General features: G+C 40.6%; 1 protein-coding gene and 1 long non-coding RNA gene across 2 annotated transcripts; both read left to right on the plus strand.

Moving 5' to 3' along the window:
* Positions 1-7,742: 7,742 nt before the first annotated feature.
* Positions 7,743-8,144, plus strand: LOC123730979 (uncharacterized). Its single transcript, XR_006762483.1, has 2 exons — positions 7,743-7,781; positions 7,916-8,144. It is a non-coding gene; the product is annotated as an uncharacterized lncRNA (long non-coding RNA).
* Positions 8,145-14,703: 6,559 nt separating this feature from the next.
* Positions 14,704-17,203, plus strand: LOC106588272 (uncharacterized). Its single transcript, XM_045709881.1, has 6 exons — positions 14,704-14,812; positions 15,179-15,589; positions 16,349-16,566; positions 16,673-16,729; positions 16,832-16,931; positions 17,031-17,203. Exons 1-6 carry the CDS (start codon positions 14,704-14,706, stop codon positions 17,201-17,203), a joined length of 1,068 nt encoding a protein of 355 aa, XP_045565837.1.
* The last annotated feature ends 480 nt before the right edge of the window (positions 17,204-17,683 follow it).

Genomic DNA, 17,683 nt, shown 5'->3' on the forward strand with positions numbered 1-17,683 from the left:
GCTTGTTCTTCCGATCTATCATTTTGGAAAAATCAATGGGGTAACGATATCTGGTTATCAAATGGCAACAACCACTCTGCAGGTGTAGCAGTTTTAAGAGGTGCATTTAAAGGGAAGGTCATCAGTAGTAAGACTCACCACTCTGGATGTTGGTTAATTTTAACAGTATATTTTTACAGTGAAATGTTTTTATTAGGGAATATGTATGTATCCAACAACAAACCAAACAACAGGATATTATTTCAAGAATTTGAAGAAGAAATTAGGTGTATTTCAGGATATCAAAATTATTTTAGGTGGAGATTTTAATGCTGTATCTAATGTGATGATTGACAGATATCCCCTCCTAACAGATCCTGCATAGTTAATCCTGAGTTTAATAACCTATGTCTTGGTCTTGGATTAGTCGATATTTGGAGATCTAAATATCCTGATAAAAAGGAATTCACTTGGAGTAACAAGGACATGTCCAGACAGTCAAGAATTGACTTCTGGTTCATTTCTAATTCATTAGATAATTCTGTAGTCAAGGTATCAATTGAACCATCAATTCTTACTGATCATAAAGTTATATTCTTATCTTTGTTGGAAGATGATAATTTCAAGATGGATGCCAAAGATATTATACAAGACAATTGGAGGAAAGCCCAACTATTTAAGTCTTATGGGAAATATTGGGAATTAATGAAGTATGAAATAAGACAAACAGCCATGAAGAGAGGTAAAGAAATTGCTGAACTTAAAAGATTGAGGGAAGATAAACTTGTTAAGGAAATACTTTCTCTAATCTCTATGGAGGACCTTGATGAAGAAGGAAAGGGCCAGTTATTCTCTTTACAACTAGAAATGGACCGAATGAATGAAGAGAGAGCAAAAGGGGCATTTATAAGATCAAGAAGGAGATGCTTGGAGGAAGGTGAAAAAAATACAAAATACTTTTACAATTTAGAAAGAAAGAATTCTGAATTTACATCTATTCATAAGCTCAATATAATGAAAACCCCAAAGATATTTCAAAATATGTTTCGGATTTCTATGGTAACCTTTATACCAGTAATGCCTGTCCTACTAGTGACATATCTGCCTTTCTAGACTCTGTCAAAGACTGTGCAAAATTCATAGATGAAGACTTCCAGACTTCATCTTGTGATGAAATTCTTTCTATTAATGAAATAAAAAAATGTATCAGCAAGTTAAAAGAGAACAAATCTCCAGGGAATGATGGCATTATCAGTGAATTCCATAAATATTTTCAGGAGGATATTAGTGAATTTATATTTCATGTTTTTAAGTAGGCAATTGATTTAGAGGTCTGTTTCTATGACACAGGGCCTAATTTCTGTAATACCCAAACCAAACAAAGATTCTATGATGTTAGAAAATTGGAGACCAATCACATTAATGAACAATGATGGAAAGATACTTGCATCCATCTTTGCAGAAATACTTAAAAAGGTCTTGACCAAATCATTGACGATACCCATTCTGATTTTATGAAGGGCAGACATATATGTAATAATATTCGACTAGTATTGGACTTGATAGACTACATTGAGCACATTATGGAAGATAGCTTTATTTTATTTGTAGACTTTTACAAGGCATTTGATACAGTTGAACATTATTTTTGGTTTTGGTCAATATTTTCAAAATTTAATTAAGACACTTTACAAAAAGATTCGACATTAGACGTGGAATTAAACGAGGATGCCCAATTTCTCCTTTCTTATTTTTATTGGTCAAACAAGTTATGGCACTTCATATAAATAAGGATAGTTTTAGGGGTATTCAGATACAAGACAAAGAGATAAAATGTTCACAACTGGCTGACGACGCCACAATTTTTTTGGAAAGATCATAATGAAGTCAAGAAAGCTATTGAGTGTTTAATGCCTTCACACATGTATCAGGTTTATCTCTGAATATTAGGAAATGTGAATTATTTGCGTTGAAAAGATGTGACTTAAACTCAGTATGTAATATCCCTGTAAAAGATATGATCACATATCTTGGTATTACAGTTAGCAAAGATCAGAAAGAAAGGGCCAACTTCAATTTCTCTCCTATTGTAGAGGAAATTGGAAAGAGATTTAACTCCTGGTTATTAAGAGATCTTTCTTTATCTGGACGTGTACTTTTATCAAAATCTGAAGGTCTGTCCAGATTAGTTTCCTTGCCTTGGATGTTCCTCTGTCAGTAACTAAAATGGTTGATACGAAATTATTTAACTTCATATAGAGGAATAAACCACATTATTTAAGAAAAGCGTTAATATGCAGCACCCAAGGTGAGGGAGGGTTGAATGCTCTGGATTTTAAAACCTCTAATATAATATTTAAAATTAAATGGATGCAAAACTATTTAAGAAATAAGGATTGCATCTGGAATATCATCCCAAATGTAATATTCCAACAAATTGGTGGTCTAGAAAGAACATAGTCTAACAGAGCAGTGACCAAAAAACCCCGGAATACATAAATCAACTACCCTCTACATAATACACACACCCCGAACCACATAAACCAAATACCCTCTGCCACGTCCTGACCAGCCTACACTAACAAAATAACCCTCATACTGGTCAGAACGTGACATTGACTTACCCCCTAAAATTGTAAAGGACTTAGATAAGATTCTTTATAATTTTATTTGGAGGAACAAGCCTCACTATCTACGATAAGATATTTTCACTAATACCCAAGAACAAGGAGTTCTTGAGGTTTTAGATTTCAATACTCTAAATAATACTTTTAAAAGAAATTGGATTCTGAAGTATGTTAAGGACCAGAACTGTCACGGAATTCTAGGACCAGTGGAGATGCGGAATCAGGCGCAGGAGACAGAGGCCCGGAGCAACAGTGTTTTAATGCAACGGTAAACAAAACACAATAGCCGAAAGACACAGGGCGCTTAAATAGGTCCGCCCGGGAAACACATTCCCAAAAGAAAACACGAAGAAAAGCGCACGGGGCGCATCCCGGCAATAACTCGTACACAGGCCAGCGAAACAGGCCAAACACACAACTGTCCTGAGTGGACAATAAACAATACCGCACGAGAACCCAAACTGAAAATACACACTAAATAACCCCCCACTAATGACAGACAGGTGCGGGATAGACAGACAAAACCAAAAGACACAGAAACATAGATCGGTGGGAGCTAATAGGCCGGGGACGACGACCGCCGAGCGCCGCCCGACCTAGGAGGGGCGCCACCTTCGTTGGATACTGTGACAAGAACAGTATTTGGAATGTCTTCCCTAAGTATTTATTTGACTCTGTTGTTGGTTTAGATTCCAATAACCCCGAAAGAATATGCAATTGTTTTTGATGCGATTCCAAGGGGGGGGTTGTCTCTTAAATTCCTCTGTGGTTGATGTAAATAATATAGATTTACATAAATATATTCATTGGCAATATTAACATCAAAGATAAATGATGTAAGAAACAGATCAGGAATATTGTTTGTGATACTACAATTCCCTCAGCAAGATTCTTTTGGGCAGATATCTATGGTAATATACAATGGCGGAAAGCATGGAAAATTGCTAACAAATATTGTATCAGTAACAAAGTAAAGGAAGTTTCATTTAAAATGTTACATAGAATTTATCCTGTGAAATATGTTTGGGAAAGAGTCAAGCTGTCACGACCTCGTATGAATAATTAGACCAAGGCACAGTGTGAGTAGAGTTCCACATTTTAATAATAGTGAAACTTCCAAAAACAACAAAGCTATGACGATCATGAAACACGTGCACATAGGCACTCACACAAAACTATATCCCACATCGCATGTGGGAAAAAGGACACACTAAGTATGATCCCCAATTAGAGGTAACGATTATCAGCTGCCTCCAATTGGGAACCATACACACCAACATAAATATATAATACCTAGAAATCCCCCTAGTCACGCCCTGACCTAAAACACCATAGAGAACCCCGAGGGCTCTCTATGGTCAGGGCGTGACAAGCTGAATATAACTGATTTCTGTGGAATGGAGAAGGAGACCATTTTGCATTTGTTTTTTACCTGTATTTATAGCAGAATGTTTTGGATTGGCATACAGCATTTTGTTACAAAAAAATAGGACCGGTTGTACTATTTACTGGTTTTGATATAATGCTTTATTTCAGAAATTCCTACATAAATATGTAGTATATTTAATTCAACTGCTAATAATACTAGGTAAATTTCACACAAATGGTCTAATTCAAAACCTAACTTTTTAACTTTATAAATGAGTTTAAACAATATGGCAGCACTCTGACTAGAATGCTTCCCTGTAGCTCAGTTGGTAGAGCATGGTGTTTGCAACACCAGGGTTGTGGGTTCGATTCCCACGGGGGGCCAGCACAGAAAAAAAAAAAATGTATGAAATTGTATGAAATGTATGCATTTACTACTGTAAGTCGCTCTGGATAAGAGCGTCTGCTAAATGACTAAAATGTAAAAACAAAAAGGCAAAAGTTGAAGTCATATTGAACAACTACCAGAGAGAACCTTCTCTACATAGGAATTGCATACCATATTTTTTCCATACATCAAAATAATACTTTATTGTCAATCAGCAATTACTTACTTAGATAAGGCCTCAACAAGGCCCCAGTTAATGGTTGAAAATAACTTATGTCAGTGCCAATGAGTTACACTGAGTGTATAAAACATTAAGAACACCTGCTCTTTCCAAGACATATGCTGACCAGATGAATCCAGGTTAACGCTATAATCCCTTATGGATGTCACTAGTTAAATCCACTTAAATAAGTATAGATAAAGAGGAGGAGAAAGCTTTAAAAAAATATTGTAAGGCTTGAGATAATTGAGACATGGATTGTGAATGTGTGCCATTCAGAGGGTGAATGGGCAAGACAAAATATTTACATGCCGTTCAACGGGGCATGGTAGTAGGTGCCAGGGGTACCAGTTTGTGTCAAGAACTGCAACGCTGCTGTTTTTTTTACGCTTCAAAGTCTCCCTCCCGTGTGTATCAAGAATGGTCCACCACTCAAAAGACAATTTGACACAACTGTGGGACTGTCCTCATATACACATTATGACATAATAAAGAGCTTAATCTTTCACGAAATAAAGACATAGAAGCATACCCAATTATACAGGTTCTACACATTCCATTTCTCCATGGCAATAGAATGTAAACATTCTATTTTGCACCAAACATCGCCTACAACTCAATTCTAAGTGCAGCATATTGGACGACAACACAGTCATTGATCATTTGCAACTTTAAGTCATTTCTGTTATCTCTAGAGCATCCCGTATATCTATAGCGCTGCATTTCTTCCCCATCTTTCCATGGATAGGGTTTGGTGCATTCCGGAGTTCACTTATGGTCCCACAAAGGTAATCTTAGGAGAAATTAATTTTAGCGTAGTGTAAATGCCTGTGCATAATGTGCATAACAAAGCATCATTATTTTCATTATCTTCAAAGGAATTCTGTAGAAGCAGCCTTTATTTTCAGACTCTGCAGGCCTGCTGGGAGGAAACATATTACAATAAACAGGTAAGATTCATCCCACAAAAACATAAACAACAGAAAGAGAGTTGTATTTCAAGACAGTTTATAGAAGTTGGTCATAAGAGTTCTTAATATCACTTGCAAATTATCAGGCATGAGTAGTTGTGAAATGTTGCGAGAGGCCCTTCTGAAAGCACATGATATGGTATTTCGTGGCATGGTCTCACACCTTACCTCATCTTGCAGAAGAAGGTCATGGTCACTTATCTGCTGCTCCAGAGTCAAGGCCAGGTCCCGCCCCATGTCACCACGGAGCACATGAGCAACTGGCTGGTGTCTCAGGGCAAAAAATCCCTTAGGGAGAGGTGAGCACTACGTCAGCACTCACCTTCACTGCCATTCCCTGCCACCAGCAGCACTCCAGGTTTGGGTAAAATAAACTACAGAAAAATCAGAAACCAGGAAAGTTGAATTGCTCTGTGTTTTATTTGAAGGGTGTGGAAGGAAACCCTGGAGGAGGGAAACGACCTCGCTCGGCTTGTAAGAGAATGATAGTTAGAGACATACTACAAGTTAGTGAGCTCTTTACTAGCCTTTCAACAACGAGTTAGCACAGCAGGATAGATCTGTTGTGAAATTACACTAATGGGACTTCCTGTTTCATACTGCAGGCCTGGGAAGTAAACACTTGCCTAAAAATGATGGACATAGAGCACGAGGCTTTCTGCAAGCTCCGCCGCTCCATGCACTCCACCTCGCCAGCTGACATGTGAGTTCCATGTACTGCCCTGCATGACTTGATCCATTTATCTACACATCTGGAACTACGCAGAAACAGACTAAGACAGTGTTCTCTGTGAGGACATTGCACATCGTTTAGCTTTGTCTTCTCCTTTTTGTTGATTTCAGCGATCCTAAAGTCCACAGCATCGTGGAGAGAGCTGTGAGGAGCATTCTGGGCGTGCAGTCCAATGAGCCCCGTAGCAACCTGCTCAGCCCATCTCAGGTGGTGGTGGAGGTGGTGCCCAGGCTCCTCCTGGCCCTGTGGCTTCAACCAGAGGAAGGCCATTCAGAGCACCCAATCCTAATAAGCGGGATGGCCGTGGGCATGGTGGCGGCCGTAGTGGAGAAGCTCTCCTGCATGTTAAAGGACCCTTCACATCACATCCCTTTCTCTCGGGCTGCTGCTTTTGACTCTGTGCGGTCGATCCTCGGGAGAATCAGTCAGTCCTTCTCCACCGATGACCTCCAGAGCCCTTTTTATATGAGCTCTGTCTGTGCCTTTGTGGCGAACGAGGTTCAGAGCCGCTTCCAGCCCCCTGCATCCACCCTACCAGTCCCCCCTGTCCTCCCGGTGGCCGTCTCCACTACACGACCAGCTGACATCCAAGCAGGTGAGTAGCAATGATAGAGAGCACTCTGACAGATGCCTGTTCTGATGACATCTTGGTGTAGTAGTAGTAGAGCTCATCAGGATTGTTGTTGTCACCCATGACACAGACCCATCGTCTTCCCACCTGAATGTTGTGGACATCACCACTAACACAGAGGCAGATCCGGCTTCTTTCCACCTGGAGATTGTGAAAGTCACCCCTAACACAGAGGCAGACCCGGCTTGTTCCCACCTGGAGGTTGTGGACATCACCCCAAAAACAGACGCAGACCCGGCTTGTTCCCACCTGGAGGTTGTGGACATCACCCCAAAAACAGAGGCAGACCCGGCTTGTTCCCACCTGGAGGTTCAAGACATCACCCCAAAACTAGAGGTAGACCCGGCTTCTTCCCACCTGGAAGTTCAATGACATCACCCCAAAAACAGAGGCAGACCCGGGTTGTTCCCACCTGGAGGTTCAAGACATCACCCCAAAAACAGAGGCAGGCCCGGCTTCTTCCCACCTGGAGGTTGTGAACATCACCCCTAACACAGAGGAAGATCCGGCTTCTCTCCACCTGAATGTTGTGGACATAACCCTTAATACAGAGGCAGATCCGGCTTCTTACTAATGTTTACATAACCCTTAATACAGAGGCAGATCCGGCTTCTTCCCACCTGAATGTTGTGGACATAACCCCTAACACAGAGGCAGAGCCGGCTTCTTTCCACCTGAATAATGTGGACATCACCCCTAACACAGAGGCAGAGCCGGCTTCTTTGCACCTAAATATTGTGGACATCACCCCTAATACAGAGGCAGAGCCCATCTCTTCCCTCTTGGAGGTTGTGGACGTCACACCTGAAGAAAGGACTCTCACGATGGCCGACTTCACCACTCTGCCAGCTGACATCCAAGCAGGTGAGTAACACTTAGAGAGCACTCTGACAGGTGCCGTTTGTCATGACATCTTAGTAGAACCTTTCAACTGGCCAGTGTTTAGAACCTACGGTTTGCATTTGTTTACATTCTGTTCCTCTTTTTTCCCTTTCCAGAGGATGTTGCTGTGGTCATCCCGGATGTCACCCCACACGTAACCAAGGACGTGACACTGGATGTTCCATGTAGAGCTAGGAAAGGGGCAGTCCGGCGATTATTTTGCAGGCTTTGGAGGGCAGTGTGCTGCTGCGCCTGCTACAAGGAAGAGGAGGAACAATATTAATTATTCATCAGACATTCAGAAGTGGGATTGAACCATAGACCATTAAATTATTCGCATTATAATTGGACTCAATTCTGCTTTTCTTCTGTTTACTACTTAATTTCAGAACTTTTCTATAAACTTTCACTATGCAAGTGTGGAGTAGGTTTTATAAATAAGTGGGAAACATCCCAATTTTAATGCTTTTAATAATTTACTTTGTACATTTTTTTAAAAAAAACGTTGAGTTTCGGTGCAACCAAAAATTTGAATCATCATTGAAAAGGAAAAAGCACTACTCTTGCTCACTATAAAAAAATGCATTGTTTTATTCAGGCAAGGTTAAAAGATTAACGTTTCGGCCTAGTCTATGACGATATCGAAGTTGTGTTTGCCCAGTAAAAGGGTTACCCAGACTCACCCTGGTTCTTGAGGTTGAAGACAGTGAAAAATGATCATTAAGTAAATGGGACTTTTTAATTCTTGAATAAAAATCTTTAATGAACATGAATTTAAATACAATTGACTTGAGGTTCAGAGCAGGCAGGCTGACTGGCTAGCCCTGAAGGCCCTCTGCCTCTACCTCTGTGTGGTTCATCTCAACCAAGAGGTTGTGTGGGTTGTCTTTCTCTCTGGGGGTGTGAATCACTATGACCTCTCCATCTGCCTGCCATTTGGCTGATCAGAAGCCTTCTGCTCTTTCTTGCTCACATGAACAGGAGGAATGGCCTCTGGGGTAACCTCCTCCTCTATCTAACGCCTCTTCCACCTCCTCTTTCTGACTGTGTTCAACTGAGGTCACTCGTTCTCTCTCTCTGGGTGTTGGATAGTTCCTCCTCCTCTGTGTCTTTGTGAACGGAACGGCGTCAGACTGATAGAAACTTCACTGTGAAGGAGCGCCAGCCAGTCCTCAGAGAGAGCCCGGAGAGGACAGGGGTAAATATGAAAACAGCTGAGGGCTCAGAGACTCAATCATCTCATGATGAAGTGGACACTGATTCATTGGGGAGACCCATGACCTTGCCCCGCCGTTCACACCGGCAGAGGAGGCCCAGAGACATTCTAACCTATAACACTTTAGGGCTGCCAAGCTCTTATCAGGATACCAACTAGAGATGTTCTGATGTGTATATATTTTCTTGTTTACCTTTACTAATCACAGTGTGATAATGTTTAGTGGGGGTTGCGTTTTTGCCCATATGGCAGACTGGACATGTCTAGATAGTTATATGGCTGTTAGGCCAGTTTCTCCGTTGTTCTCATGACCAGTACTTACATCTTCTGTTTGTTTTGAGGCCAGTGAAATGTTTGGGACAACATTTCGTTTTTGCAGGGGGGTGTTGTAAGGGGCTTAATACAGTTGTATTCCAGCCACTAGGGGGTACTCTGGTGAAGCCCATGGGAAATAAAGAAATATAGTTTAAGTGAATTGGGAAGAGTAAGAATGATAAACTAAAGAAAGACTGTAAACGGCTGTTACCTGATTAAAAGTGAAGTAAACCGTACTTTTCGTGTTGAAAGTTAATATGATAAGCTCATTGGAAGGCTAACATTAACAGATACATGTCCTGCCTTTCCAACTGATGTAAAGTTCCAACACAAATTTTCATTTGAAAAAGCAATAGACTTTCACATTGTAGGCCTGTTGTTTAAACAATGTAATCATAATATATGCCGTTTAGCAGATCTTTTCATCCAAAGCGACTTACAGTCATTTCCACATACATTCTACGTATGGGTTGCCTTGGGAATCGAACCCACAACCCTGGTGGTGGGATCGGCATGCTCTACACAGGATCATCATTTATAATGTAACATGTGTTAATGAATGACATTGATAATAAAAGTCTATAGCAGTGTAATACGTGTTTATAACAATGTACAGCAGCACATCTACCAACAGACCGATGCGTTTCAAGAGCCTAAACTATTTTGTTTCAGAATCCTCAGACCCTGACAGGGAGTAGCATAGGGGATAGTGCCATCTAGTGGAATGGAAATTAAACTATTATTCCAGATATTATTTAGTGAAGAATATTGAAAACCTAAATTACTTTTCAGAGATCAGAGAAACGAAACAGAACGCTTCTTGAAACAGGGAAATACACTACAATTTGTGATGTGTTCAAGTAAACGATGGACTTTTAATTTAAAGCTTTTTGCTCGATTTGGACCCGTTAATGTCACTGATTTCATGGAGTTCTCCTGCGCATCATTTACTTCACAAAATCTCGCAAACGTGAAAGCGCCAGAAATAAACATCGCGAGATTGTAAAAATGTATGAGCGTCAGAGATTTGAAAGCAGATGCTTTCATCCAAAACGATGTACAGTAATGCGTACATACATTTTACTTTTGGGTGGCCCAGGGAAATGAGACTTTTTCGAGCTTTTCGAAGCAATTTTTGTGTCTCTTTCCTTGTAATACTGTATGTATTCAATCATTTCGAATTGATCACTTCCCACTGGGCACATACATCAATTCACATACGTTGGTTCAACGTAATTTAATGGAAATTACATGGATGTTATGTCACAGTAAATTTTATAATCTGCCCTCAATTTAATGATGTTTTCATGTGCCATGATTCTGATATTTGACCAGGGGCGGCAATCCCGGGGGGGACGGGGGGGACACCACTGAAACATAACTATGTAATTTTAAAAATATTAATAATACGCAATGAAAGCAATTGTGCTGATTATAGACACTTAATAGCGCGTTTTTAAGTTTCAAAAGATTGCGACCCCCCCCCCCCGCCCTTTGCCTCACAACGGTTTGATCCACTGCCAGTTCCTTAGCTTGCTACGTAACTGCCGTGAGGTTCATCCAGTCCATCGCGCACACACACTAGCTGAATATGCAGAGCTAGCGCGCAAATATTAACTATTAAGCTAGCTAGTACCTATTCCATTTATGTGGCGTCGTCAAAGATGGAATCAGCATGCAGATGATGTAAGTTAGTGCTTCAAAGTCCCTGTGATAAGGTTAGCGATAAACTGAAGTCCAAACTGAACAGAACTACACTCTCATCTACCATTGTCTTAAATATATTTAATGGTCTCGTTGCAAAAGCTAAATTGTCGCAAGGGAACTTTTATTTATTTAATTTCACCTTTATTTAACCCGGGTAGCAAAGATTATAGCAAACACCACTGAAACTGAATTGGTGCTCGCTAGCTTTGCAAATTTAGCTATTGTTGGAAGCCAGCCAATATGAAACAAACTATTAAAATTACAGAAAGTTGCAGCATATGTTGTGTAAATGGTGAACTCATACAGCTGTCAACTCTTGTCATTTTAATCCGTTTCACATTTGCTAGCTACCTTTTAGATCGAAGCCCATATAGAATGATTGAAGATGATAGAAGCCCATCTCCTACTGTAAATAACCTACACACTGTGTGTGTAGCCAGCCAGGTAGAAAAATGGCAGAAAAATAAAAGACAGACATCAGAGTATTTTTCAATACACCAAAACGCATAGTAAGAACCCTAGTAGCCTAATATCTCAAAGACTAGTTGATGAAATGTTCATAAGAAAGAAATGAAATTCTAATGGAAATGTTTCACAATGATGTCATTAGGCAGAGCAGGCAACAGATGGCACACAGACAGCAGAGTTGGGGACAGATATGCAGGGACAGACTGGCAGAGACAGGGAGTCTCAGGTAAGTTTGTTGAGTCTTTGTTTGGCAACATTATGAAAGGTTCTCCATTTTTTTGACTTGTAAAATAGGAACATAATTGGAAAATGCCATGGATACCCCCACTCTCAACTTAAACTGGTGACTGAACTAAGATTTGTTAAAGGCAATGGTATTGCTGTTGTGATTAGTTGTGTCGTTTTGGGTACCGGTAGTTAGGAGTACGGCAAACACCTTATTTCTTTGGTTCCTCAATATACATTTACCATATTACAATGTAGGCTGTGTGTTACAGCACTACTTTTGGTGTCCCCCTCAGGAATTGCTCTTGAGAAAATTTCATGTAATTGTCCCCTCCAAAGTGGATATCAGATTTTTGCCCCTGCATTTGACATATGATCCTCATAGGATTAGGCTTCATAATTACAGTGGTGCAGTAAATGTAATCTCAATTCAATACGATGTGCATATACTGTACATATAGCCAATATAGCTATTAAACCCATGTTCAGTGACTATAATCTGTGACGCAAGTGGCCTAATATGTTTGTGACGTTCCATGGAACCCACGGTATTGTTTAAAACTAGATCCTGATTGGCTTGCAGGTCATTCTACAGTGTCAATTATAAATGAAAACGTGCTTTTATATCAGTGTTACAGATTCACATTACCGAGCGTGTCTCAACCCGTACCGCGCTTTTATCTGCCTAAAGGTATCTTCACGCACGACTGGATAGGCCTTTTGGATACGCTTGTCCATGGTAAGGATATGCGTCAAGCTATAGCCTACTTTTAATGTTTTAGTTGCGAACTCAAGTTACTCCAGTCAAGTGATTAAATCGTAAAAGTTAGTTGTTTTGACTGAGCAGTCCAATGGCCAATGCGGTTTTTGGACTATGAGATCCTCTGATATATACTATGATGAGCCAATAACATGCATAGATTATGCATTAGGCATTGCACAAGTCAGTGTCTAGGTCAGAATATAAAGTTGCTACTTCCGTCAACTCAAGTTACTCAAGTCAAGTGATTAATCGTAAGAGTTAGTTGTTTTGACCGTCAAAACAAATAACTTTGATGGAATATTCCAAATTACAATGGCAATTATGCATCACAAATTCACAATATTACTTGTATTTCAATGATTCATCCAGGCCCAAGACATAAAGCCGCCTGAAAGCTGTGTAGCAATCATTCCATTGCTGACCCATAGGATGGTAATCACATACATGATTGGCTTAATCTAGAATCATGGATACCTTTCATGTGAGTACTCACACACCAGATTTTTTTTTACATACCTCAGAAGGAAGATACCTCAATATCTGGAAGCACTGTCTCATGTACAATTGTTAATGCTATCTCTGAAATGTCTAACAAAATGTTGACCTGATCATTTCAAGACCTTCTCATCACAAGTTGGAACTAGTGGTCAACATTGGGGCAATGCAGCACCAAAATAACAGGGGCCAATATTTTCATTGAGGTAAGCACTGCACTTCTGATGGGTTTAAAGATTGTATTACATTATCTAAAAGTGAGAAAGTAAACCCCAGCTGTTATTCTTTTCACAGGGAAGGACAATCCCCATTATGCCATGAATGTTTCATTGCTGAACAACCATAGATATTTTTCCTCTAATTTGGCTCCCGTTCCTCCAACAGTGAGCAAGACCTGCCAGCAGAGCTCACTGGAGCAGGGAGACATCCCGTCATCATTTTGGCAACTGACAAAGTACACCTTTTTCCTTCTAAATAACACTATAGTAACATCTTCTGCACAAAGTGTCATTCCTAATAAGATTGGTGTTAAGTGAGAAAGAATCCTAAAGATGGTCCAATGGGCATGGTCTGAAGCCTCTCGTCATCTCAGTATGTTGAACCACCTGATTTCTTGCAGGCTTGAGATTCAGATCCTGCTGAACGATGTTAAGCAGTCGATTAACCACATGCAGGGGACGCTGAACACCATGCAGGGGCAGTGTATTGAGTTGCAGACTGCCATATCTAAGGTAGTGTCAGATGAGTCTCAGATACAGAAGAATAAGTCTATGATGGTATGGTGATAATGATTGAGATGGTGATTATAATAATGATGACTAGCGGTACCCCACCCTACGGGTGGTAAATCATTGGATCTGATTCATTAAATTCAATGCAATTCAATCGTAGAGGACTGCAACCATAGAAATACAATGTATTTACACTAATAATAAGCTATTGTCAACTTCCCGTCTATGGTTATCTTGCTCATTGCTCACTGTCAATTGCTGACTGTTACCCTATGTGTGCAACTATTATTGATTTCTCACAGAAAAAAAAATTGTTTGCAAATGTACCTGGGGCCATGTAAATAATTGTTAGGCTACTCATTTTGAATCCACCGGTGGCAACTTGTGTGATCATAAAAGTCTGTGTGCGACTGGGCACAGTAAAATAATTTGGTTACTGACCTGCCCTACATCATTGAAGGCCCTTCAAGTCAGAAATAGGAAATTCTGACAATTCTGACTCACTAACTCATTATGGAATGATGATTTCAAGTTTCCCACATGTGAAGTATGAGAATCAACCAGTTGGAAGCTCTACACTAATAACTTACATTCATTTTAACTCTGAGGTTCCAAGTTTCCGATGGCATGTGAATGCGTCAATAATTGCCATGGTAATTTTGAATGTTCAGTCAGTGAGCATTATAGGTAATTGTCCTACAAACTTACATCAAATGCTGTAGTAACAGTGCCATTCCAAACACAATAAATGTGAAAATTAACAAAGTTACAAAATATTGGTAAAGGGAAGAAAATCAGCTCAAAATTGTAGGAGGAAATGCCCTTGCAGCAGGGAGGCTTACGGTATTATAATATATTGTAGATAATGTAAATACACAAATTATATTAATGTTTTCAGTACACACAAATGAATGTATATGCTAGGGATTGATCTACACTGAGTGAACAAAACATTAAGAAAACCTTCCTATTGCGTTTTAGGGAATGACTATATGCGCTATATCATACCTGGAGATCATCACAGCAGCCGAAGTTGCTGTGCAGAGGGAGGAGATCGTCCGAGCATCAGGCCTCATCCCGTCACAGAGGGAGGGTATCCTCCAAACAGCCAGTGTACCTTCACAGAGGGAGGGAATCCTCCAAACAGCCAGTGTCCCTGCACAGAGGGAGGGGATTCTCTCAGCAGCTAGCATCACTGTGCAGAGGGAGGGAATCCTCCAAACAGCCAGTGTCCCTGCACAGAGGGAGGGAATCCTCCAAACAGCCAGTGTCCCTGCACAGAGGGAGGAGATTCTCCAATCAGCCAGTGTCCCTGCACAGAGGGAGGAGATTCTCCAATCAGCCAGTGTCCCTGCACAGAGGGAGGAGATCCTCCAATCAGCCAGTGTCCCTGCACAGAGGGAGGGGTTTCTCCAAACAGCCAGTGTCCCTGCACAGAGGGAGGGGTTTCTCCGAGCAGCTAGCATCACTGCGCAGAGGGAGGAGATCCTCCGAGCATCAGGCCTCATCCCTGCACAGAGGGAGAGGGTCCTCCGAGCATCAGGCCTCATCCCTGCACAGAGGGAGGGGATTCTTCCAGCAGCTTCTATCACTGCGCGGAAGAAGAAGATCCTCAGAGCATCACACCTCACCCCTGCACAAAGGGAGTTGATCCTCCTGATGGCCAGTGTCACTGCGCAGAGGAAAGGAATCTTCCCAAAGGCCAGCGTCCCTGCAGAGAGGGAGGAGATCTTCCTCACAACCAGTGTCCCTGTGAAGAATGGAAACAATCATCCACAACCACCTCCCATCATCCCCATGGTGGCACCACTGTGGAAATGGGATGGTGGAGCGTGTACTCCACCTGTGGATTTCTATTCCAAGAGAAGAGGTCACTTAACCTTATCTAATTAGTAAAGAAATTACCATTGTGATAGCGTGAAAATAAGTTGTGATAGATTAAATGTATGGCTCATGTGAGTATATAGCTGTAATACTTTCATGCATTTTCTACATACAACAGGTTTAGCTCCATTTTACTTTTACATTTTAGTCATTTAGCAGACGCTCTTATCCAGAGCGACTTACAGTAGTGAGTGTATACATTTACATACTCTGGTGAATCTCTCCAGGATTTCGCATGGATTTCTTTGATATTAGCTGATAAATATGCTAGATTTTGCAACGACAATTATGGACATTTTGCATAGCAATATGCAATTGTTTTGTCCAATTTGTTGCAAAAATGCGCTGACATGGGAAAAAACTGTGTTGACGTCTGGCTTGATTGAACCATATTATGCAGTAAATGTGCGGTGATTGGTTGAAATTGCGAGCCCTCTTTTTGTACTGTGGTAATGGGTCAGTTCTATGCGATAATATTGTGATGACGTGACTATTTTATGCAGAAATAGTTTGATGATTGGTCAAATTTGTAAGCCCTCACATAATATACAGGGAATTGTTGATTTTGCAACCAAAACAATGCGATCGCAGAGTCCTGGAGTAACCTCCTAGTAATCCCTGTGACTGCGTGTAGGTTAAGATTGGGTTGTAACAGTATCAGAGCGAGACGTTTCTATCTGTCAGCTTGTAATTGTTCTGTGTGGTGACATGAGCAGAGTGGCCTGACTTCTCCCACTTATTACAGATGTCCGACTTAGATATGTTGAGCATCCTGCTATGATGTCCATCACCAAGCCGGAACACTCCGATGCCAACCCTCAGAGCCAGACTGGCAGCCGGCTGGTGGCTGAGCCCGAGACCCCTGCTGTTCACAATAACAGTGGAGGCTGGCTCAGCTGGGTCTTTGGGAGTGGAAGAGTTAATAAGAAGGAGGTTCATCTACCTGAGGACAAAGACAGATCTGTAAGGAACTGGTTATTAACACTTTATTCTATGTAGAGACAATTGAGTGGATTAAAAAAAAAATAATTTGTGGCTTGCTTCACATTGCTAATATCTTCTTCCTCAGATTGTCTGGGATCCAACTCTGCACAGATGGGTTAACAAAACTGAGCCCAAGGCTGAGGTACACACTTAAATTCAATGGAATTAAACAGTGAACAACCATTGTATTTCAACTGTGAAAATATTACTAACAATTTGGAAAATGTGTTGATGTGTTTTACAGAACAAGTGTGTACCACCACCTCCACCGATGGGGACATATGGATATCAGGGGAACACTGGCAGTGTCCCCAAAGGAGTCAATCCTTACTCTATGAAAGCAGGTGAATATTGCTTTAGAATACATGTGGTTTAACCAAGACTGTGTCAGCCAATCATAGATGGCCCTGGTGGTCTCCTGCTAACACCTTTCCCACTACCAGCAGGTCTATGGGGCAGCAGATACCCTACAATGCATTACAATGATGGAACCAACTCAAAGCCTCCAAGCCATGGGCCTGGACTGCTTCCTAGACAGCTCTCTGGCTTGCTCCCTCCTTCACACTTTGACCTCATGGCACCAATGGTTGTGCCACCTGACACTCTACCCTACTGAGGTATGACTCTGGAAAATCCTTCCAAATTGTATCCATTCATCATTAACTGAGATTTTACTTTAACATAGCAAATGGCTGAAGTAGCAAGGATGTTAACTATTTTTTATTTTTGTCCAACAGGCCATTTGCCCAGAGTGGATTTGCCATACATAGATTTTTTTCAGCATTAAAAAACTTCAGCATTAAAAATGTATTAAAAGATGATCTTTTAGTTAAATCTCTCGTTTGTGTCCTCATGTTCACATTAATTTGATGTGTTCTATCATCATTTACAATGCTTATTGCTTCTGCATTGCTTTATGTTACAGACAAGTATATATTATACACATATTTTATTTTAGACATTAGAAAAACATATTTTTGTGCATTTTGGATTTCCTACATTTACTTACTGTACAGACAAGTATATTTTATACACTTCATTTTTTTAAATATATATATACATAATTATTCAAATTTTTTTTATGTATTCCATAGAC

Source organism: Salmo salar, chromosome ssa27 (genome assembly GCF_905237065.1).
Source record: "Salmo salar chromosome ssa27, Ssal_v3.1, whole genome shotgun sequence".
In the NCBI taxonomy this organism is placed as follows: domain Eukaryota; kingdom Metazoa; phylum Chordata; class Actinopteri; order Salmoniformes; family Salmonidae; genus Salmo; species Salmo salar.